Source organism: Mugil cephalus, chromosome 2 (assembly GCF_022458985.1).
Source record: "Mugil cephalus isolate CIBA_MC_2020 chromosome 2, CIBA_Mcephalus_1.1, whole genome shotgun sequence".
NCBI classification, from domain to species: domain Eukaryota; kingdom Metazoa; phylum Chordata; class Actinopteri; order Mugiliformes; family Mugilidae; genus Mugil; species Mugil cephalus.
The window spans coordinates 12,271,919-12,296,459 of record NC_061771.1 but is presented as its reverse complement, the minus strand read 5'-3'; the positions used below and the strand labels follow the sequence as shown (position 1 = coordinate 12,296,459).

The window sequence follows — 24,541 nt, the reverse complement described above, 5'->3', positions numbered from 1 at the left end:
CCAAATCCAGCATTTGAGGGATGTTCAAGACAAACAAGTCTGATCCAACTTGCAAGACTTAAAAGGTGTGCTGCTAACATCTTGGTGTCAGATTCTACAGCCCACCTTCAGAGGCCCGGCGGAGTCCATTCAGGTGGTCACAATGTCACGACTAGTCAGTGCATATTTACATTTTGAAATATCTGCAAGCTGGCCCGCCTGCCCATCAATGTTTCATTCATTGGACATGAGTCAGTGATTCTTCTGATTTATTATCCTGCCGTTCACGACTCTTCGGATGTAGGCCAAAGCCTCATGGCTCCTCTCAATCACCGCGCCTACATGTTTCTTCTCGCCAGCCAGGATCAGTGAGATCAGTGATCACACCATCAGGAATATGTGACATCACCTCATGTTTTGTTTTGTGTTTTTGTGAGATAGAAAAGGAGTAGTGGGTATTTCTAGCGTTTTTGATAACATGCTGTTCAGCACGTCTATGCTGCAGCTCCCAAACCCAGGACGTAACAGGTGAATCCTTCAAAAGCTGCTGCGGAGCAGATCATATTTATACACCTGTGCAGTCCGGAGAAAACGAGTGGAACGTGCAGGGTAGGATTTATGGAGCGCCTAATGAGTCACACTCCGTCAACATTTTAATTTTAAGGTTTACAGATGTTGTGGAACACCTGTGCCCTGTTGAAAGATGATTTACGCTGCAGCAGATATTACAAAAGTGCAAAGGTGAATTTCTGATTCACTGATTGACTTCATGATAGTGCTGAAATAATTTGTGTAAATCTTTTTTTTTTGTCCTCATGCTTTAGATCCAGTTAGGTGGAGTTAGACTCTCTTAATTTTCGTCCCAAAACAACAGGATGCCTTACAGCGTAAAGGTCCAGATTCAGGCTTGCCAGCACATACCTGAGTAACAACATTTGGCCTCTGGCTGTCGAGCTCCAAATGCCGCTCCTTTCTCCCTCCATTTTTTTCCCTGAACCCTCCATTTTTAAAGCAGTGGAAAACTGGAAAACAAGGCTGGAGTGTCATAAATACACCTCAAGGATCTGGTGACATCTCAATATTATCAGTCCGTCTGGGACAAAAACAAGCCAAGTTCGAATGAATCAATGAAGCTTACCTGAGAGAAGGAAAAAAAAAAAAAAACAGCACGTTGTTATTTGATTGCACCAACGTGTGATTTTGTGATATCAGAAGCATCCTGTCACTGAAATATTCAGGAAAGTTCTAGTCCAGATGGTTTCAAACTTGTTTGGGCAAAAACACAACACGAGCCAACGCACAAGTAGAACACTGCCGTAAAGTCTAGTTTTAGTCTCCTTTAAACGAACACAGTGTATGAATATATAAATCAAGTGTCAAATAAAACCTTACCTTGAATTTATTAAATATCTGAGATGCATAAAAGGTGACGCATTGGGTGACGAATCCACAAAGATCATCAGACTACGACACTTAAATAGTAAGTAGCTATTGTACATTTATATGCCCTGCATTTATCTGGCAGCTATTATTTTACCAATTAAGACATTAAATATAGTATTTAGTACCTGTGAACTATAATACACGGTCAAAGATGTTTTTCTTGCAAGATATTATTTATATATTTTCTCTTGGGGCCCCTTCAGGGTTTGATATATTAGTAGACTCACTGTCCTATTTATAAGATGAAAAATTTTTTTGGAAAATCAGACAGTGAGTCTGGTAACACATCACTTAGATTTCATTATCTGGTGAGTTTCGAACTGATGCAGAGAAAAAAAAAAAATGTTTGCAGTTGGATCAGTCAGTGTCATCTGTTGTAAAGAAATTCAACTCCAAACCACTTCTTCACATGATTTGATTTTTGTGACAATTTTTTGGCGAAGTGGCGTCTGGCTTCAACCACAGAGGAAGAGGGAACTTGTACCAATGAGCTAATTGAATCATGTTGTGTTGTTTCATATTGTATGGTTGAGACTCCTTTTTTTTCAGCCGAATGATGATGATATAACTCTCACACTTTTGCCCAGAATGGAGGACTTGAACTGCGCAACTTACTTCCATCACCAAAAATTGCGCAATGCGGGAAAAAAGCAAAAGAAAACGTAACAAATTGCAGTTTTATAAGTTGAAACATGCACCAAAAAATCCTGCTCTAATCCATACATATCTCAGCTACACTGGAAGTGAAGTGAAAGGGTGTGTGCTGTCAAGCTCAATGTACAAGTCAGGCCTCACTTCAACTGCAAGACCCAAAGCATGTCAACAACACACGCAGAATGAGCGTTAAATAAAACGTTTTTATATTTTATAGATTTTCTTTTTGAATCTCCAGTAATTTCTTCTCAACAAACCGCCCCCTCATGTCCGGGGCTTTTTTACAAATATACACAAAGAGTACCTGTAAATGTTTTCCCTTTTTGTCTCTTCACTGATTTGAGTGATTTTCAGTCTGAAGGTCACATTCCTTTCATAAGTGCAGCTCACACATCTATTTATCATATGAGGTTCACTTTGCAAACCTCAGACATCATTGCCATAATCACAGCAGCAAATAAAACTAATTAGTAACACAGTAGTGAAACACATTGTTCAACCACTTTTACAACCTCGCCAGCAGAGTTTTACTTTTATTCACTTAGCCCCGAGCTATTTTTTTCCTCACGGTGTCTGAACAGTGCGCCTGTCACGGGCTGAAGTAGCAGCGCTGCCACTTTGTTGGAACTTGTCGACCGAAGCTATGAGTCAGACAAAGACAATACATAAACTCTCAAAGCTCACGCACCTCTCAGGATCCTCCAGCGCCCCGACTACATCGCTTCATTCGCTCCTGTTTCTGCTGCAGTAGATCATACCTACACAAATGACCTGAAAGGTAAAGTAGGCATTTTCTGAAAAAACTGAAAAGTACCTGTGAGGATTGATGCATGGGTGAAGGGAACAAGGCTGCTGCTGGTTGTGGGATTCTTTCTAGGATTCTGTGATAAAATAGATCATAGAAGTAAAAAATTAGTTGCAAATAACAGTCATAACTCTGGTAACTAGGAAAGTCTGACACTGAAATATTCATCTGTTCATACTGACAAAAAGGGGCTTGTGAGCTAAAGTTCACCTGTTAAAAAATGTTTTTGGTTATTTTTTAATATTTATTTTGTAATGATTGGTATCCATATAAACTAAGGAAATATAAAGGTTTATTCAAACACATGCAAGAACATTAATAAAGAGTGCACTTGAGCAAAAGTTGCACTTGAGGGAAGTGAGGGTATGCATAAAGAGTTCGCAGATAGAAGCAAGAGAGCAGCAAGAAGTGCAGTCATTGAGCCTGATGGGGAAAAAAATAAAAAATTCCTCTGCAAATTGTACATATAATATTTGTAGGTAAATTAATTGTGTGAAGCAGTGCTTGTTGTTCTGTGTGCAGGCTGTGTGGGTGGTATTGGGGGGCAGTCATGTGCAGTGTAGGGTGACTTTGCTGTGAATACCAGAGGCTCCTGTCAGATTGAAGTCATTTTCCCAGAGATGCTCAGGATTATGCGGATTGTGGAAAAGTTTGTTTCCCGAAAAGTGATAGCTTGGCTTCAAGACAACACTTTTCTGTGTGCGCTGTAGATTCAGTGTGCAATAGTTGCTTCACATCAACCAGAGATGGTTTGAGTCCTGCACCATGACCAGGCTGTATCTTCTGCCATTGTCAGAAGTTCAGTGTGACACACTCGGTGATCAAGCTGCTGATCTGCTGGTTAAATTGATGCAACATTTATTACTCTTCATTTCTGTTTCGTCAAATCTGGTAGTAGGTAATTTTTTTATTCCTGACTCATTGTTGGCTGTTACTAGTTTACAGTTTAGACACTTTTACCAGAGCAGTCCTAGATAGATAGATACTTTCATCTCATCATCTCATTTCATCTTACTGAGAAATTCAGATGTTTGTCTGCTCGTGCTCATGAATAAGAAGATCATTTGGATTTAAAGACTTGCAACGGATTTGTTATGGTTTTAATTTTTACTAGTTATAAGTGGATCTCCAAATTTCATATCCTGCTGGCGTCATTTAAGTTAACAGTGTAACAACTGTGACCAAAAGGTACAGTAATGGGGAAGTGCTGTGCAGCACAGTAGCACAAGCCAGAGCAACTTCCTTGCCCCCATTATTTATTAATTTGTTATTCTTTAAAAATAAATAAATAAATAAAATTAAAAAAAAGAAAAAAGAAAAAAAAAAGGTCACTATAGTTGATCTTCTGGGCCAGTCAGATCATTTGAGTGGGCTTTGTATGGTGATGGACAGACAACAACATAGTCATACACATACACGTGTGACAGCTGTGGAGTTGAATTAGACAAAATGGATATGATTGGTTGTAGGGCTATCCAAATGATTGTGTTTTTGTTGTTTTTGTTTGTTTGTTTTCTGTATGGGTTAAAACCCCATACTGAAATCCAAATTACTCATATTCTGAGGAGAATTGAGTCCAGTTACCCCAGGCTGGTACAAGAGCAGTGAATCATAAAATCAATGAATTGTAATATCTATCAGCAGTTTGCTAATGTTAGCCAACATTAGGCATTAGTCCGGCTGTGCAGTATTCGACAATCTGTGATTCTGGCGCCTTCTAGTGGTGTCACTGCAGTAGACTTTAAAAGCTGACATCAAACCCAAGGATGTTGAAAACAAACACACAAACAAACAAACTTGTTTTTAAAGGTTTTAAATGATGATATTGCTTCACTTGTTTAAATGTCTTCAAAGTATGGTTTTTGTGGGTGTTTTCTTTCTTTTAATTTCTTTTCTGTCTTTCAATTAAAAAGCATGTGTATGCTTGTTCCTCTGCAAACTGTACATGCCTGAAGGAATTAGCTACTTTCAGTCCATCAGCACAACTGCTGTCATTTTCTCTGGGCCTTGAGTGAAACCTCAGAGGTTAGCTTTTATACTGCATGTCCCTATAGTTGAAAGCAAAGCCACATTTATTAACAGAACAAAGAGCTACGCCCCTCCTATAGAGCTTCAGGTGAACACCTTAAAGAACTCTATAGAGCCCTTTCCACAGGTGAAGAAGTTACAATAGAGAGAAATATGACCACGGGAAAATATGCCAGCCTCTGGGTATCATAAACCTGCAGTTCAGTGTAATGTAAAACCTGTTTTGGTCTTTCATCTTTGACACAAATGTCAATTCATGCTCTGTTTTTGCAGCTCACGCTGGATGGACAACCTAACGACGGTCAAGTCGTTCAGTTCAGGAGGAGGGGCTGGAGGAAGCAGCAAAGGTACGGTCGGAGAGACCCAGATGTTTCAAACTGTAAATAATTAAATAATATTTCATGTACACACTTAATCATTGAACGTTTCTTTACAGTGGTCACAAAATCAGTAACGACTACTAGGCTGACATCACAGAGTAAGTTGAATGGTTTGTTGTTCTTGTTCTTGTTCGTCTGTCTGTCGGTTCGAAGAGTGTTTTTCTTTTCTTTTCTGTATTGCTTGAAACATCATAATGAAATTCAAGTGGAGTGTTAGCAGACTCACGTTGTCTGGCCAATAAAGTTGAAATAGGTGGAAAACATTGTGGCGCGATAGCATTCATCTGATGGTTGTGTTTTCGCTGGTTTGGGTCATTATCATATCATAATACAGTTTCAGACATTCAGGAGAAACACAGAAGCATTAGCGTTAAGAGTCAACTCTTCCACTTCACCGAAAACAAATCTTTAAACTGCTCCGCTATGTTCACAAGATATTTGAAATGCCATTAACTCGTTTCTCCAAGGCAGTGAAAACAAAACGTTAAGACAAAACTGTATGTACATATGTAGTTTTTACGCATCCAGCAGCAACGTTCTCCACTGACCTATAGTACACAAGCTATATTGATCATTTTTTCTCCACATGGGGGCGGTGCTTTCAACAAATGCAAAATTGTCATTTTCTTCTCCTCATGTAGCTTTCGTAGATGTGTTTTTTTTTTTTTCAGCTGCTATGTGGCGATGTTAACATTTGTTCTGAGTTAAGTTTGTGGTGACCTCAAACCTAAATAATAAACCAAAGATGGTAAAACTGTCAGGAGATAATTGATCGATAATTTATGGAGTTGCACAATAAACGCTGCTCCAGTGATGGAGGTGTTCATATCATATGTAACGACCAGAGGGAGCTGGCTGGCAGGCTCATGACAGCTCATCATTTTTATGAGATGTAAAATATAAGTACCCCAGGCAGTAGCAGGAGCAACATTATGTAGGTTGGAGCTATTTAGTAGAGCAGTAAGGCATGTTCAGACAGTACCAGGGAGAAGAGGGTTTCTTAAGGAATGTTAATTCATGAGAAAAACAACTGAAATAGGTCAAATATTAACTTTACCAGTTTTATCTTGCAGCTGCAATTGGATTCAGGCAATCAGACGTTAGCTAGCTTGGGCCCGGCAGGCACTGTCATCAGAGGGTTTGACAAGAACTTTGTTAAGATCTGCTTTGAATATCTGTCCCTCTAGGTGATGTTTCTCTGAGTGCGAGTGGCTCAGGAGGAAGATCTGCCTCAGGAGGCTCCACCAGCACAAGTAGCTCAGTTCTGATCACATCCAGCAGCTCCGGTGGCTCAGGAGCCAGCAAAGACGTCACCGCTGTAGGGGCTTTCTCTGCTGCAGGTGGAGGGAGTCTGGCGTCGGGGGCAGGGGAAGGGGTCAGGGCTGGTAGAGGGGGGTCCTCTACCACGTCTTATTGCTCTTCAGGTAGTGGCAGAGAGCGGAAAACGGAAGGGGGCCTCGGAGCCGTGACGGTTTCCACAGTGTCCAAGACCAGCTACAGTTCAGGAGGATCCAGAGAAGCCAAGAAGGGGTCGTCATCCTCTGCCAACGCGTACTCACCTGCTCCAAAGGAGAGGAAAAGCGTGACCACCATGGCAGCAGCTCTGTCAGATGTCTTTGACGGTTAGTCTTAAGTCAAACTTCTGGAGCTTTAAAGAGAGTTCCGGTAGTTTTATGATCTCTATTTCCATGTTTCAGACAGCTCAAGTACAAACTCCTCTCCTGAGTTCAACAGAAAGGAGTACGGTAAGTTTTTACTTCAGATTAATTCCTGGAACATGAATGTGCTCATCAACAATCAATGATTTTGGAGGGTTTTTTTTGTTATTGTTGTTTTATTGCAGGTACAAGTTTTGCCACTAGAGGGAGAAGTCAGAGCCGAGGTAGACTGGAAGCTCTTGATATTGACACATAAATTACTAACCAGTGAGTTTAAGTAACCGAGGCAATGTTTAATTTGTTTTTAGAGAGTGAAATCAGAGCCAGACTTCAGAGTGCTTCACCTCCTGCAAGCTGTGAGTACGACTCATAGTGGCCACATCTGTCCGCATATTTAAACCCATAGATTTCAAAGGTGTTCTCATGCACTGATGGGAACCTTTTTTTTAATATGTAATAAACAGTCAGTGGTGTTTTTGCCGTTGCTGTGCTGCGCAGGGACGGAGCTGGACGACGTGAAGCGCCTCCTGAGAGGAAACCACTCCACCAGCACCAGTCCCGCTCAGTCCCCCAACAACACGCTGCCCATCCCCAGAAAGGCCAGTGTGGAAACTAGGGCCATGTCTGAGAGCTCCAGCACAGGTTCTACAAGTCAGCTCTTGAATGTTCAGATGTTATCCCTGTGTAAGAAATGGTACGGATCTAATATGTATTTCTGTGTGGTCTCTTTCAGAGCAGTATGGCAGCATTTGGAGTGGAGGTGTCCCCAGTGGATACAGTTACAACACCCACCACAGCAACCTGTCCCCTACCTCCACCCTTTACCAGTCAGGTCGGTCACATGACTCAAGCATAATATGCATAGATTACTGTTTGTAGATTTCAGTGGAGGCATCTATTCCAGGTCACTATCTACACGTCTATTCTGTAACTACAGCTATGACTGTGGCACTGACATGTTTTAAAGCTAAAGCGCTTGTTTATTTTGAAACAATAAAAGAAAGAAAAAAAATATTTAGCTGTCGCTATCACAGTGATTGTAGCCTACAGATGCAAGTGTAGCAGTTGTAGATGTTGTAGAAAAGAGTAGTTCTAGGTTTTTGAGTCTTTTCAGTGACAGACGGACAAATAATTCAGTTATGTTCTGTCAGGTTCTGGAGTCCAGAACAACCTGACACCCAGCTCTCCCTCTGCAATCACTGGACTATCTGCCAGCAGCTCTGGTGAGTCTCTTTCTGTGAGATCCTCAGACTGCTGCTGTCTCTGGATAATCATGTTGTTTTTATCTGTCTGTCAATGCCAGTGTATGGTGTGCAAAATAACCTGGTCACTACCAGCCCCACTGTCCTCTCTCCCTCTGGAGCCAACACACACATAGGTACTGTAACACCTGAATACACATTTCCTTAAATAAGCCAGTATTAAAACCGGTTAACAGAATCTATTTCTTTTATAAAATTCAACATCTCTCTGGATGTGATAACACACTTTATGCAAATGATGTTCTAATATGCGTTTTTGTGTTTGTTTGTTTTTTGTCACAGTTTATGGTGTGCAAAAAAATGTCTCAACCACAGGTGAGGTGACAGGAGAGGATTAAACATGCTTTGTCATTTGTAAAATGTGAAAATCTAACAGCCAGATTCCTGTTTATCTATGTCAACAATAATCCTTCCACATATATAAAAGTCATTCGTGGAGTTCCACAGGGTTTTGTGCTAGGACCAATACATTTTACATTACACATCCTTGATAAGGCAAAAGGAAAAATATATTTCCATTGCTATGCAGATGACAGCCAGCCATATTCATTCAGATAAAACTAATCAGCTGTTTAAACTCCTTATTGCCTTAAAAACATAGACTTGAATGACCTGTAACGACATCATTCAATTTGTAAACACCTCGGAATATTCATACAGTTTCTCTGTTTGTGATGAAATCATCGCTCCAGAAAACGATCACAGCTTTTATTCACCGGGGCTGGATGCTATATAATACATTTGAGTTTGTGTGTCACAGTGAGACCCAGCAGTCCCATCAGTGACGAGGCCTCAGGAAAAGACTTTAAGTTCGTGCTGATCGAGAAGGAGAACATTCCTTTGAAGAAGGAGACGGAGCGGCTGGTCATGGCCAAAGACACCGGGAAGCAGTTCATGTCTGCTCCTGCAACTTCTAGTACTTTTGGTATAACTAAATACTACTACTGCAGCAAGGGCAAATCCTCTGCCCTACAAAGGTAGGTAAGGTGGTGTAATGTGCTGCAATTGCTCTGTCTTGCAGCTGCCTACCCTGACGACTCACTGAAGAGAGAGAAACAGAAACTCTCATCCAGCTCAGTGGAGGAAGGAACTGATCCCAAATGTAGAGTGATATTCATCGTAACTGATATAAAGAAATCACATATATTCTCATTCGGCATGTGATTATATAAATGCTTTGTTTCCTTCTTTTTATAGCGTCTACCCTGAAGATTCCCACAAAAGACAAAGCCACCTATGCAGGTGGTATTTTATATTTAATTTATCTATTATAAACAGTTATTTTCTCAAACCAGTTAAGTCAAATCCTGATAGATCACCATACAAAACAGATATTAGAATTTTAATATGGCAAAGTCCTAAATATTCTTATGCTGTTAGGTTTAAACCTACACTTAAACCTATTGGTTAATTGGGTCATTTCTTATGATGGCTATTTCTCAAACGAAATTTAATTGCAAATGATTTTTAAAAAGACAAATGAAATATTTAAAAGTCAAAGGAAGAATTAAATGCTTTACTGGAAAATAAAGTTACTTCAAAGTGTAAACAGACACTCATGTCTGTGAGCTAAGTAGCTAAATCTACAGCCAGGAGCTGATTTGCTTATCCTACCTTAGCTTAGCTTAGCTTAGCTTAGTTTAGCTTAGCTTAGTTCAGACAGGAGGGAACAGCCTGGCCCTGCATGAAAGTAACAATATCTGCCTAGTTTCACCTCTAAAGTCTGGTAATTGTAGTAGCATATCTATGTCTATTTAACAGTTACAAAAAATAATAATAAATACTACAGTTTGCCACAGTCTTCTCATCCACCTCAAAGACTTTTGTAATGGAAAAATGGGGTGAAAGTGTCATAAAATTACAGGTACGAAACAATACTAGAATGAGCAGGTCAGACAGGCCAACTGTTTGATCAGATGTCTCACTCATGTAGCCACTTGATTTTCATTGACATGGAAGTAAAAACAAACTTAAACCAACTTATTTATTTCAGAGATCCGTAAAGATGAATCAGGTTTCGGCTTCTGCTCCTGCTGCAGCTGGTGGAAGTGGCTCCTGGGCCTCCTGCTCTCCTTGCTATTCCTCCTCGGCCTCCTGTTTGGACTCATTGCTTTGGGTAGGACGGGGAGTCTTATTAAGCCATCTGTTGCTTGACATCATGGGGGTCTTTGAGGATGATCGGCACTTGTTTCCTCTTGTCTTTCAGGTGAAGAAGTGAAACGTCTTAAGAACCGCGTTGAAGCTTTGGAAACGGTCACCGGCACGGCGTCAGCCAGGTCCAGCCGCTTGTCAGCCTCTTCTGGCACCAACATCATCGACCCATTGGACTCAGCTTATGTTGAGAGGAGCTCCTCTGGTTCTACACTGACGCGCTCTGACAACGTGATCAACCTGGGGGCTGCTGGGCCAGGAGGAGGCGCAGGTCTGGGTCAAGACAGCGCTGCCCTGCAAAGAGCCGTTGAGCAGATGGTCAGGGCCGAACTCCGTTCAAGTTCTGTAAGAGGTATAGAAATATAACCCGCTGGTCATCATCAAGAAACAAACCGTTTCTCAGTATTAGGTAATGAATGAACATTTGTTTGTGTTTAGAAAGTCTGGCATACTCACTGAAAGGGGAGAGAGGAGAGCCAGGACCTAAAGGTATGTTTGCACCGATCATAATAAAATGTGGACATCTATAATTTATCCATATCCTTCATTGGTGTAATTGTTTCTTTGCAGGTGATCAAGGAGCATTGGGACAAAAAGGTGAGGAATGTCTGGATTGTGGGTCTGCATATATTAATATTTTGTGTAGGTGGAACCAGTTGTTCAAAATGAATCTTTTGCAGGTGACAGCGGTTTTCCTGGCCTGCCCGGTAAGACCCAGAGCAATTGTGTTGTAGCTCACTTTCCTGAGAGGTGACAAACTGAGTCTTCTCATATGTCTTATTTCTCAAGGTCCTCCAGGACAGACAGGGCACCCCGGATTAGATGGACCAAGAGGACCAAAGGGAAGCGCAGGTATTTTTCAGCTCAGATCATATTCATAAAGTACAAATGTAACGTTTTGTACAGATGCCAAAAAAGACAAAACCAGAGTTGAGTCGTTGCTCCTTTCTACACAGGTGAACAAGGCCCAGAGGGACCACCAGGCCAGAGGGGCCGGGATGGATTGATGGGCCCCCGAGGAGAAGCTGGACCTGCTGGTTTTGGAGAGAAAGGAGATAAAGGTTGAAAGTGTAGGCATTTTAGTCACCCCAAGTCAAATGCATCAAAATGTGTATTGATGTTGATATTCGTTTCGCAGGATCTCAAGGTGAACCTGGACGTCCTGGTCTGGTTGGTGCTATTGGACCTGTGGGTCCAAAAGGTAAGGTCTAGGGACATGATGGAATTATAGCTAGTTTTAACCAAATCACATAACACCAAATGCTAATAAACAAATATTTGTTTCTTGTTTGGTTTAGGTCCCATGGGAGAGCAGGGTGCTCCAGGAAGTCCTGGTAAAGATGCACTCTTATGAACAATGTATCATCTGGTACTAGTGTTTCTCTACTAAGTCTGTATTAACTGTATGCAGGTGCTCCTGGTATCAAGGGTTTCCAGGGTGAAGGTGGAGCTCCAGGAGGCAAAGGTAGAAAGGCTTTAACATTTTTATCTGTCTGGACTTTATAATCACATATAAACTGGGATACATTGATTTCCAAAATGGTTTAAAAGAATTTGTGTGCGGTGCTAAAGTTGTTGTGTACCATTACTTTTTCAATCCCTGGCTAGTTAAGCAGTAGTAATAGGTAGTGCTAGAAGAAAGCAAACATTTGCCAGTTTAGGCCAATTTTCTGGACTCTGCAGGTGACCGAGGAACACCAGGGCTGCCAGGAATCAAAGGAGATCTTGGAGAGAGGGGGCCACGTGGACCAGCAGGTGTGTCTCAAAAATAAGACAATAGAAGGCTGGAAAGCACATGCTTTCTTGCAGGAATCACATTATTAACACTCTACTACTCCAGACCTAAAAAGTTAAGTAGAGAGAAAATAGTCATAATTCAAAATTAGAAATGCAAAAAGGAACTTATTTGGATTTATTTATATGAAAAAGCTTACTCAAACGATATGATTATCCTGGCCGGCGTATAATTAATTTCAAGCAGAGGTGTTACAGACCAATTTTCTAACCTCCAACAAGAATGTTTTATGCAGTGCAGGTTGGTTTGGCTTCTAGGCTAGTGATAGTAAAATAGCAAAATGTGATTCAAAAACATTTTTTTGTTTATGTCCATTTAAGATTGAAAAAGTATACACAAAAATCTACACATTAATTTATTCAAGATAATTATTAGACATATTTATAGGGACAATAATTGTTGGTGCTATCCAACAGCCTTACTGTTATGGATTAAAACAACCTTCAGATAAACAGAATACAACAAATAGGACCGCATGATTATGGAGTATGTTTGGGACTTCTGGGGAGTGGCCTCTTGGTCTGGATGGTAAGCCAGTTTAGACACTTTAGGGTACAACCAGGAAGGGACGTTACCAAAATAAAAAACACAAAATTTGTTCTGTTGACAATAAAAATACTGTTTGGATTTTGTTAAAGGTGAACCAGGACAACCTGGATTACAAGGCCCTGCTGGACCAAAGGGATCTAAGGGAATTGCAGGTGAGTTGGTTTAAGGTACTAGATAACAATTACACCATATTTAACACACTGACATCCATTTCAATTCTGTTTGTAGGTGACGCAGGTTCAATGGGACTTCCTGGTGTGAGAGGACCACCTGGACTTTCTGGAGATGTTGGTCCTGCAGGTGCCAAAATTCTGTACAGTTGTCAGCATGCACAAAATACTGTAATCATTAAACATTTACTCACTTTAAGCTTCGCTATAAAATTTTTTCCCATCTTCAGGCCCTCCAGGGTCACAGGGACCCCCAGGTATGAGAAAAGATATCAAAATTAATTATTTTACCCCACATACACCTAAGACTTTTTAAATATTTGTTTTTTGGTCCATTGCCCAGGTATTGCAGGAATCCCAGGAGTACCTGGTAGTAAAGGTAAAACCTTGTTTTCTTTCTGAATAAAATACCTATTCAAGTTATGGAACAAAAAAATCTCAGAAACAACCTGAATAGAAATTTACTATGGAAGTTTTTTGTTAAAATTGACTCGTAGCTAGAGAGAGTAATATGCAGCATCTCTTTTTTCACTTTACTCCAATGTTTTTCCGGTGCCAATGTATTTGCATGCCTCGGAATTTGACATTTCTTCATAAATATCTCTCAAAAACATCAGAAGATTTTCACAAAAGTCGCAAAGAGAGTCTGTTCAGAAGTGTTGCCAAGCAATGTAATACAGCTGAAGCCTCAGTCAGTGCTCTGTGTTTCTCTGAAGACCTCAGAAAAAGTTGTTGCTCACTAGGCTGGAAAATGTTACAAAACTAAATCTAAAGAGATTGGAACCAGTAAAACAAGCAGAAAGATTTTTGTCCAAATGGAGATCCAAAGAAGTGGTGGACCGACAAAGATCACTCTAAAGATGGATTCTAGTCCGAGAGGTCACCCAGGGTAACTTCTAAGCAGCTTAAGGTCTCTCTCACGTCAGCTACTGTTAAAATCCAACATCAGGAGAACCAGGGCCAACCACGTGGTGCGAGACACACAGTCCAGAAAAGCAGGCTGAGAAACTCAAAGGAAATTTAATGACAACTTACAAAAATAGTGGGGGGAAGAAAAGAAAAATAGGGGAGCAAAAATACACAAAGGCACACAAAAACCTCACTGAACTGCAACACTAGGAAACAGTCAAAAGCCACAGAGGTGACTACACAAAGGTGACTACATGGGAAAATACCACAGACAACTTGACAAAAACTTCTCCAAACAGAACAGAACAAGGCAGAAGACTGTAGCAAAACATGTTTTGTGAATTAACACAAGAACACAAGTCGTTCTACCAAAGAATGGTTGAAGAAGAACAATACGAATGTTTTGGAATGACCAGGTCAAAGTCTCAACATCAACTCAATAGTAATGTTGTGGAAGGACCTGAAGCAGACACTTAATTTGAGGAAACCCACCAACAGGACTGAAATAGTGCTGTAGTACTGAGTAATGGGCTAAAAGTCCTCCAAGCCGACTGTAGATCAGCATCAGCATTTAACAGACATCGGAAATGTTCAGTTGCTTCTATTGCTGCACATGGAGGCCACACCAGATGCTAAAAACAAGACTTTACTTACTTTTGCAACTCACAGATAGGAACAAATCATTCATGTTTTTTTTTTTTTTTTTCAAAAGTAAATACAAAATGCATAATATTTTTCTTCCATTGGTTTGATTTGTGTACTGTCAGGAAAACCAGTGAGGTTTTGAATCATTTTTATGCAGAAATGCTGAAAATTCTAAGGGGTGCAAATAGTTTAAATTTGAACTGTTCTGTCGTTTTTATTTTTTGTCCTTTCTTATGAAAGTGAAACGCAACTTAGTAATTTGAACAGTAACTATGCCTTGTATTGGGTCCTGATTTCTGTATTTAGAATGAGGGGGACGAATAGGACTTCTTGTATTCTTGTATTTCACAACTAGCACTGCATTAAAGTTATTCATGTCTGTTCTGTCTCTCTCAGTATAAGGTATAGTTTCTTTATGCAATCTAACATAACAGTGTCTTTCAGGAGAACCAGGGTCACCTGGTAAAGTCATCGCTCCAGGTAAGAAAAGAAAAACATACAAATACAGTGTAGGACAGGTAGGATATAACTCATGAGATTAATCTCATGAAGTGTCTTTTTCCCTCCCTCCTTTTGTCTTCAGTTGGCTCTGATACTGTAGCCATCCCTGGTCCCCCGGGGCCAGCTGGACCTCCAGGTCCTGCTGGAACCCCCGGTCTATCTGGTCCCATTGGTCCTGCTGGTGTCCCAGGTCAACCAGGTAAAGTCAATCTCAATCTCATTTATGTTAAGCATCAAGGGTCTATCAAAAACATGGACTGATATTTTGTGATCTAATAAATCACACTAGGTCCCAAGGGAGATCGAGGAGACAAAGGAGAAAAAGGAGAAAGAGGAGAAAAGGGAGAAAAGGGAGAAGTTGGGGAGAAAGGGGGTCAAGGAAGACGTAGTGATGTCGGTGGCAGTGGAATCGACAGTGAGTACTAATGTATTTCTTGGTGGGATGCGGTGGTAGTATCAAGAAAAGTGTAAAAGTGAGACTAGTGTGTCATGGTAACTTAACTTTTCCCAGTGGTTGGACGTCCTGGCCCACCAGGACCTCCAGGGCTTCCTGGAGCGCCTGGTCCCGAAGGTCCTCCTGGTATGTTCAGATTTATTTGACCTATTTAAGATTATCAAGACCACCTCAAAAAAAACCATAATTTAAATAAAACTAATGATTATACAAATGCTTTTGACACTTTTATTAAGGTGAGACAAAGCAGGGTCCACCAGGACGCAGAGGTCCTCCAGGAGAGCCAGGTAAAAAAGTATCCTGATTTATAGACATTGAAAAAAAAGATTGAAAAGAAAAATGTTGTCAGCATATAGGATCATTTAAGTAGTGTCAGGATACACAGGAGTTTTAAATTAATCTGTTGGTTGTCAACACAGGGGTTGGTAAACCTGGACCTCCAGGAGAGAAAGGCGAACCTGGCAGCTTTGTGCCTACATCAGGTTGGTGAGGGGGTCAAGCTAATTTCAGATCAACTGTAGGGTAATATTCAACGTGGCATTTGGATAAATGTTCCTTATTTTATCTCAGAAACCTTCTTTGCTGGACCACCAGGACCTCCAGGACTTCCAGGCCCACCAGGTTTTACAGGTAGGATCAGAAGATAAAGATGGTTAAGCTGCATTTGAAAGTTAAATATCATTTTCTCACAATCTCTTATGTTCTCTAATTCATCCTCTGTAGGTGACCAGGGACCACGGGGGTACCAAGGTGAGGAAGTTATATAACAGTACACATTGTGTAGGTTTACACAGGCAGTGTATGACTAAAGGTAATGGGGATTTCAGGTGAACCGGGACAACCAGGTCTTCCAGGAAGTCCAGGAGAACCAGGAGTTGGTATGTAAACAGCACTTGGGTTTTTAGCATATTTCAGTCATGATTATCTGTAGAACTAGAACTAATGAACGTTCAAGCCCTGAGTAAAAGTCACTAATTTTCATTTCAGGAATCCCAGGACCTAGGGGACCTCCAGGGCCACAAGGACCAAAAGGTAAACTGAAGTCAAACACATGACAAGTGTGTGTAGGTTGAAAGAGATTTTTTAGATCTTTTTGAAAAAAAAATACACATTCACCAAAGACTTGTATCTCATAATTTACGTTTCCTTGTAGGTGATGCAGGATTTGCCACAGGTAAAAACATCCTTATTACACAGTAAAGCATATGTAGTTGTTACTTGATCATCATTTTGGGATTCATGCTATCTTTCAAGGTAGATCATTTAGTCCTGGCCCCCCGGGCCCTCCTGGACAACCTGGTCCACCTGGAAGAGATGGTAGTGCATCTGGATCGGTTGATGTGGGCCAGTACATTGCAGAGTATCTTCAGAGTAAGCAAGCAAGTAATATTAGTAAATGGAACACTGCCTATAATAATAAAGAAAAAGACCCACAGTAAATTGAGTGATTTGTTCTCATTCGCAGGGGGTGGCGCCAGGGAGTACCTAGCGGGACCTCCTGGCCCTCCAGGTCCTCCTGGGGCACCGGGCACTGCTGAGCCTGCAGGAGACAGACTCGTGGATGATGTTGCCAACAGAGTCATTGCCTACATTCAAAGTATGATAAATTACTTAGTAATGAAGCTATGTATCTATTATTACACAAGACATCTGTATATGAACACCTTCAGCATTTCAAACAGAATAGAAACACCTCATAACTTTCTTCCATTCAGGTACGGGTAGAGGAAACAATGGATCTCCTGGGCCTCCAGGTCCTCCAGGTGCACCAGGCACCCCTGGGCCTGCAGGTGATGGGCTTGTAGATGACGTTGCCAGCCGAGTCATTTCCTACATTCAGAGTATGGAAATTTAAGTTGCATCAATTTTTACGAAAGATATCTATATGTAAAAATCAATTGTAAATTATATAGCCCTAATTAAATTTATTACCTGCTCAGGCTCAGGCAGGGGACATGATCGGACTCCTGGTCCCCCTGGACCTCCAGGTCCACCAGGCTCCGTCTCTGTCAATGACATCATCAACCTATTACAACGTAAGTCCAGTTGAAGATGGTTAAAACTGTCAATACATTAACCTCAATCATGTGCAAGACCCTTCTAACCATTTTATTTCTCAAGTTATTTCTACTTACTATTGGATGGATGAGAATATTTTAAGGTGAATACATGAGACACCTTAACTGCATTTGAGTTGGTGAAGCTACATAGTTTGCTCTAGGAATCTAATTAACTTTCTGTCATGTGAAAATGTGATTTGAGAAGGTTATCTGACAAAGCTTCCAATATAGCCAACAGAGGTAACGTTAAGCCTGCTCATGCAGTGTTGTCATTGAGCTAGATCTCATCCAGTTGAACCCAAAGCAGTGGTTCGGTTCTGGCTTTCCATTGTGAAACTCTTGTGCAGGCTGTTTACCCTCTTATTGGAGTTACACAAAGAGAAATAAGTATGAGTTCCTCCTGAGGTTGCTACACAAATGTTATAACAGGCTGCTTTCTCTTGAACTTGTGATTTCTTCAAACCTGGTTTTTGACTGTCAATTATCTGTGTTCAGGAGAAGATGTGAGAAGATACGTTGCTGGTCCCCCTGGCCCACCAGGACCCCCTGGAGATCCAGGTCTTGGCAGCTACAACTTCAACACCCAGGATGTGGCTGAACGTGTCCTCAGTCTTATGAACGGTGAGTGTTATGGCTAGTCCTGGAAAAAAGGTGTTCAGCTGTGTCTGACGATGGGTTCTGTCTGTCTGTCATCAGAGAGGGGGGGAGTAGTTGCTCCTGGCCCTCCTGGACCTGCTGGACCTCCTGGACCTCCTGGGCCAGCTGGTCTTCCTGGAAACTCATTATCAAGTAAATAACACAATGACAACAGTTTTTTGACCTCATGGTGCCCATATTTATGAAATACCTGTGTAAAATTCGTAAGCCAACAGCTGTTCATTTTCATTGTCCAACCAGGTGCACGTTCCACTTTGGTGGGCCCTCAGGGGCCTCCTGGTAACCCTGGTCCACCTGGTCAGCCTGGACCAGCAGGACCACCTGGACCACCAGGATTTGGGAACCACATCAGCTCTGATATGCGTGACTACCTCCAAAGTGAGTTTGAGGAACATTAAAAATTACAAGGCCTAACAAAGTCTGTCGCATCATTCAAACATCCATCATATTTTGTGCTCCTCTCCGTTGTCCTTCTACAGGTGTAGCCTTCAGAGGCCTTCCAGGCCCCCCTGGTCCCCCTGGCCCAGAAGGCCCTCCTGGTCCAATCGGCAGACTGGTTTCCTTCACTGATCATCAAAACAGAGAGACACACAAAGCTGAACGACAAGAATACATCAAGAGTGAGTTTAAAGAAAACGTTCCTAGTCCTAGAGCTGGTCAAGGTTGTGTCAAGTCTGCAGAGAAATTTATCAGACTATGTGTTTTTTTTGTAATGACTGCTACACTTAACAATATAGAATAAATATAATAAAGAATGTGTTCTTGGAATGACATGTTTGTCGTTGCATTGAAGTTGGTCTTAGACTGAAGGCTTGAGGGTAACTTTTGTCCATCATCCAGCAATTTTACTTAAGGTGTTAATTTTCATCATCACAGTCATATGCTTTGACAAAAGCACCTTCGGACACCACTTTGTATGCTTTTCTCCAGCTGAAGGTTTTAGTGGATCTATGTTTGGAGTTCCTGGTCTGCCTGGACCTCCTGGACCACCAGGACACAAGGGAGAGCCAGGTACCCCTGGGTCCAGAGAGTGGAGCCTGGAATCTGGTGACTACGCGAATATGGCTCTCAAAGTTACTGATTACATCAAATGTAAGAAGCATTAAGGCTTAATAGCAGAGTTCACTGACTGGAGCTTGACTCTTGGTTTGACTTTGGTGTACTTTTTGTTATGCAGCCCACGGTCTGCTCCGTGATGTTGTAAGAGACTCTGAACATGTTGTTCGAGGACCTCCAGGACCTCCGGGCCTTCCAGGAACACCTGGACAGAGCCGATGGGTTAGTTCTCGCGAAAATCTCGCGGATGTGGTGGAATACATCAAATGTAAGTCGATGTAAACTTTGGGGATCATTATAATTCAATCTGAAGCGCCCAGTGTAGACTGGCAGTACATCATCATCCCTGAAAATGATGTCTTCTTTCATTTGTAGCCCGTGGTGTACTGGATGACATTATGAGGGACTACAACAGTCGTGCTTTCCAAGGGCCTCCAGGACCACCTGGGCCACCAGGTCCCCAAGGATACAACAGTGGTTATAGTCCATTTGGAAACACCACAGAACTGATTGAATACATCAAATGTGAGCAAGCGTACTATGAAGCTAAAAATCTAGATCTAATATACAAGAGATTTGATGGGCAGTTGATTAACACTCCTTTGCTTGTGTCTTTTCTGAAGCTCGCCTTCGGGATATTGAACGGAACTTCAACGCGCGTGTCATCAAGGGACCCCAGGGACCCCCTGGTCCACCAGGTCCACCCGGATACAGCCGACTGTTTGGTTCCCACACCAACATGACTGATTTAGTGGAATACTTCAAAAGTAAACGACACTTACCAACAAAATGTTACATCAAAGGAAAATAAAGTGAAGTGGCTAAAAGATTGTTTGGATGTGGACGTCTATGTAACACCTGCACGTCTTCCACAGCACATGGAGCCATTGTAGGACCACCCGGAAGACCAGGACAGAAAGGGGAAATGGGAATCCCGGGACCAAAAGGAGAGAGAGGTAAAGTGAGAAAAGTCTTTTCTTAACAACACATAACAGACTACTGGTTTTTTAAGCATTAGTACAACAAACATACCAGCAACAATTGTCGGGAGGAAGTGAGTACCCTTGGCTTTGGAAGCTTTTAAATTAGGACTTTGATGAGGCTTTTCCATAACCCTCCGTTACAGTGTGTTAATGAAATTCAAACATTTCTGTTTCCACGTCTAATGCTACCACTGAATCTGTAGAGACGGTAAAAACGGTTCTTTCTGTGTGGACGCAGGTGAACGAGGCTACCCTGGACCCGAAGGACACAGAGGACCAAAAGGGGACAGAGGTCAGTTGTTGTCCTGAGTAGCAGCGGCCTTTAGATAAAAACATTCAGGATGAACCGGAGCAGACACCAGAAGAGAAGCGTTGATATAATTCAAAACTTGGGCCTGAACATGAGGGTCACTAGTCAATAAATACATGAAGGAACGGGTGCATGGTTGTTCACAATAAAGTGCTCACTGCGGCCTGCAGGGACTTTACAGTAATATTGTTAACAAACCCTAAGAGAGATGGTGTTAGTCTGCTTGATTTCAATATAAGACAACAGGAAGAGCAGGCTGATTTTAGCTACTTAAACACATCTTAGTCTGGAGTGAGGATATTTGAGTAAGACTGACGAGTAAAGTTTGAATACTTGATTCATCTCAAGTGATTCAGAGAGGTCACATAAGAAAACGTAATCATAATGTTTCTGCTGTTTCAGGAGAATTCTCACGGACGAGAAAAAGAAGAGATGCTGGTGTTTGACAGTGAAATCCTGTTCCACGTGGATTCCCTGGTGTGTTGTAAATGAACTGAAGTCTGATGTTGTGTAATAGTATTTTTGTATTTGTGAGCATTATCCAGAAAATATTAAGAAATCAGGGATCGTGTTTGGAATCGAATCGTCCTGTGTGATACATTGTAATGTGGGGGACTTGGTGCAGTAATGTTTTTTTCTGTTTGTGGGTGTTTTTTTTTTTTAATCAAACTCAGTATTTGTATGTTTCGTTTTTTTGTCAAATGGTATCAATTCAAGAACTTAACAGCTGGAGTAGAGAGTAAACAAGTTTATTTACAACAGAATCAAGAAGAGTCAACATTACAGTCTTTCTAAAAACTATACATGTACTTTTTTTTTGTTTTTAGAAAAATGCATAATGATTTAGTTTTTATTTTTGTAGAATTAATGAGCAACTGATTTGCAATCAGAGGAGTGAATAATTGGGAGAGAAGCTTACATATAAATAGCTACCGTTTTGTAAAAGGTGCACAGCACGCCTTCATTGATATTTTTGTACATAACTCAACTCAGTTATAAAATACCTTTGACCAACTGCAACTCAAAGTTGCCAATCATTAAAAAAAAAAAAAAATGAGATGATAAAAATGAACCAATCAGAGGTTAAGATGACCCAAACCAGTCAGGTCCATTTTTTTTTCTTTTTTTGTTTTTGCATCATTCATAATAAATCGACCTGAAATTAAAAGAAAAACCTAAGAGCGCATGTTCTGCTTTAACTTCTTTGACATCTGTGGAGTTAAACACAGCATAGAGCTTCAGAACACATCTTTAAAGGCAGCAGTAACAGGTTTACAGTAAGTCTAGTTTTAAAGTGTTAAGGCTATTAGCTAGCAGGTCAATGTAAACTAGTATTGTTGGAATAAAAAAAGCCTGTCAGGACTTCCCATTATGTTTCTGGTGGTCAAATTACAGAGCGCACATCTTTATCTGGGTCTGAAAGAAGTTTGTAAATTCCACAACATTCAGGCCTTCCAGAAGTAACAGACAGCAGTGGAAAAGTTTGAATTTTTTTCTTCAGCCCTAAATGTTGTTCAGACAAGAAACAGGACGTTGGTGTTGGCTAAAAATACAACACAAAATGCTTTCTATTCTTAAAATCCTGTCATGGTTTCCCCCGCTCAGTCCCAACTTACAGACATTCTGAAGAAAAGCCCTGCAGGAAGAAATCCCTAAACCTCGCATTAAAATCATGCAAGAGATTATTTGACTGTATCACAACCTAAAAGCCTAACACAAACAAGTATGTATGATATGATAAAATTATACTGTATGGTAAATCCTTTAACAGGAGTCACAATAAAATGTCTTCTTTTATAAGAAATACATTCTATTTTATAATCACTTAAAAATGCTTATTACCGTTTCATTTTTAACACAACTACCTGGTATAAAAATGCTTCTTCTTTTCCTTTAGTGCAACAGTCTAAATGAGAGAAATATCGAGCAGCAAATAAGTTAAAAACTGCTTGGAAGATACCAGATTCTACAGGCACTGCATTATATTTATAAAAAACATTTCGATCACAAAGAGGAGTTTGGACTTCCATGGTTTTGAGGTGATAAATGACACACTGAACCTGAAAACACGACAACATGAACTTGAATCTTGCAGACTCCTCCGACGTCGGTCAGGGGATGAAGGCAAAGGCGGCACCGGCCCGAATGTCTTCATGTGAACCACGGCTTCTCCTAGAAACCGGTGGAGTGGACGCTGGGGATTGGGTAGAACTTGGAGATGCGGCTCTGGGAGGAGGGGTTAAGGCACTCCGACTCACCGCTCATCTTGAAGAACACTTCCTGTTCCTGCAGCTTCCTGGCAAACTCCTCCTCCAGGGCCTGCAGGACACATGCATGACTTCACCTTCATGTCCATTACCTTTAACAGGTTTTAATGAGCAATGAGCCCTAAATACTCAGAGGAAGTGACCACATTGTTTGACAGAACGCTAGGATTTCAGAATAAAAGCTAAGATGCAAATAGACTAGATTTGATTTCTAAAGAAAAAGTCTTATATCCTGTGATATATGATGTGAAAGGCAACATATAATGTGGGTCTGTGTTATTATTGAAATGTGGCCCTGCTATTTTAAAAAGAGAAATCTCTTCAGGAAATGTCTTCTTGTGATTATTATCTGGGAGGAGTTGACTCAGCAGCTCACTGCAGACCTGCATCCTGGTCCAGGTGTAACAGGTAGTTTTACCTTCTTCCTGGGTCGTAGCTTCTCCCTCCACTCCTTCAGCTCCAGGCTGTGCTCTTCATCCAGTTCCTTCAGCTTCTGGGTCTCATGTTCGATGAGCAGGTGGCACTTCTCGTTCTGAAACGCACACACACGAAGGTCATTTCGCAATGTTGTTGCAGTCCAGTGTGTTTTATGTACATTTTAACGTGGAATTAGTGAGCGTGTAAAAAATCTTGACCTGCAGCTGCTGGAGCTCCCGGATGTTGTTGTCACACTGAAGCTGCAGGTCTCTCATCTGGTTTTCATGTTTCTGGTGCTGATGGAGACGCTCGTTCTTCTGCCTCTTCTCTTCCTGAGCTGCAAACTGGACAGAAACGCACAACTGTATTTAACGGTTTCCTCTTTGAAGGACTTTGGATGAGTTTATATGAAGGAGGCTTCTCACCTGTTTGACTTTCTCTCTCTCCTGGTCCGGGGAGATGATGGCACCGGTGATGCGGAGGCTCTTCTTGAACATGGCCATGCGGGTCTTAGCCTCGCTGCGCTGGATCTTGGGCAGTCTGCTTCTCTCCTGCGTCTGCTTGTTCTTCATCTCTTCGATGAGACGCTGGTTATAGCGTTGCATCTGCTCCATTTCCTGCACAGGGCACATAAATATGAAGAAAAATATTTACTGATGATACACTGATGTAGTTAAAAGCAAGGAAATGAAACACAAGACAAAACATATTTTCATCCAAAGAGGAAATCAGTTCTGCAGCCAGTGGAGATAACAAACATTTTCTTCTTCATGGTGAAGCTTCATGTACCTTCTCATGTCGCTTCAGCAGCTGATGTCTCTGCATGAAGTACTGGTCTTTGAGCTGCTGCTTGAACAGCTGGTGCTTCTCCTGCAGATGGCGCTCTTCCAGCTCCCACATGGCAGCCTCACGTGCTGCGGGCAAACGCACAAGTGGACAAAACAATTAGTGGAGGAAACGTCTCCTCCAGATTGTGACTCGTGTTTACTACATGCTCCGTAGAGGACAGGAACAAGATGGTGTGTTGTGTGATGACGTTACCCTTATCACCACTAACACCACTAATGAGGTTCTAGCTTTGAACCATCTCACAATTTCTGTTTCCAGTGAAAGCTCCTTACACAGTTACAGTCTCTTGTGACTTGCATTTCCGAGACGTGTTGTTTGTGCAGCATGTTAAGCCTGGGATTAAGGCCCAGGCCGAGCTAAGAGCCAGTGGGCTGCAGCTAACAGCATCTGACTCAGAGTCTCAGAGTTTGCTGCTTGTTGCTCAAAGTCAATGTAAATGGATTTTTTTACATTCAGGTCAAAATTTGAATGAGAAAATACAAATGACACGGGCTTCACTGCATGGGACAGTGGGCGTTATTTTAATGGGATTTCTGTGGCTAGTTAATGACTTAAAGCA

At 41.4% G+C, this 24,541-nt stretch overlaps 2 protein-coding genes across 3 annotated transcripts in view; one reads left to right on the top strand and one right to left on the bottom strand.

Moving 5' to 3' along the window:
* Window positions 1-2,692: 2,692 nt before the first annotated feature.
* Window positions 2,693-21,635, top strand: col17a1a (collagen, type XVII, alpha 1a). Of its 2 annotated transcripts, none has more exons than XM_047577896.1 (56): window positions 2,693-2,854; window positions 5,183-5,256; window positions 5,346-5,387; window positions 6,714-6,911; window positions 6,987-7,034; window positions 7,133-7,171; window positions 7,256-7,303; window positions 7,446-7,589; window positions 7,681-7,779; window positions 8,099-8,170; window positions 8,251-8,325; window positions 8,492-8,524; window positions 8,970-9,134; window positions 9,231-9,311; window positions 9,407-9,451; window positions 10,203-10,325; window positions 10,416-10,712; window positions 10,799-10,849; window positions 10,931-10,957; window positions 11,041-11,067; window positions 11,150-11,212; window positions 11,317-11,421; window positions 11,499-11,561; window positions 11,659-11,694; window positions 11,772-11,825; window positions 12,044-12,115; window positions 12,794-12,856; window positions 12,933-13,004; window positions 13,105-13,131; window positions 13,218-13,253; window positions 14,873-14,908; window positions 15,012-15,128; window positions 15,219-15,344; window positions 15,441-15,509; window positions 15,620-15,670; window positions 15,803-15,865; window positions 15,954-16,013; window positions 16,107-16,133; window positions 16,211-16,261; window positions 16,371-16,415; window positions 16,537-16,557; window positions 16,638-16,754; window positions 16,849-16,980; window positions 17,099-17,224; window positions 17,324-17,419; window positions 17,939-18,064; window positions 18,140-18,232; window positions 18,341-18,478; window positions 18,580-18,720; window positions 19,031-19,192; window positions 19,278-19,424; window positions 19,532-19,681; window positions 19,780-19,923; window positions 20,032-20,112; window positions 20,378-20,431; window positions 20,852-21,635. In XM_047577896.1, exons 2-56 carry the CDS (start codon window positions 5,193-5,195, stop codon window positions 20,893-20,895), a joined length of 4,686 nt encoding a protein of 1,561 aa, XP_047433852.1. In that variant the 5' UTR covers window positions 2,693-2,854; window positions 5,183-5,192; the 3' UTR covers window positions 20,896-21,635. The 2 variants fall into 2 exon arrangements, with proteins under 2 accessions (XP_047433852.1, XP_047433851.1); XM_047577895.1 differs by having other exon boundaries at window positions 6,477-6,911.
* Window positions 21,088-24,541, bottom strand: part of slkb (STE20-like kinase b) — a 16,907-nt gene continuing 13,453 nt past the window's right edge. The window contains exons 14-18 of the mRNA XM_047577906.1: window positions 23,923-24,047; window positions 23,559-23,750; window positions 23,352-23,477; window positions 23,135-23,248; window positions 21,088-22,768 (exon numbers count right to left, since the gene is read on the bottom strand). Of these exons, the coding sequence (XP_047433862.1) occupies window positions 22,622-22,768; window positions 23,135-23,248; window positions 23,352-23,477; window positions 23,559-23,750; window positions 23,923-24,047 (704 nt within the window). The 3' untranslated portion in view covers window positions 21,088-22,621. The remainder of the gene's footprint in view (window positions 22,769-23,134; window positions 23,249-23,351; window positions 23,478-23,558; window positions 23,751-23,922; window positions 24,048-24,541) is intronic.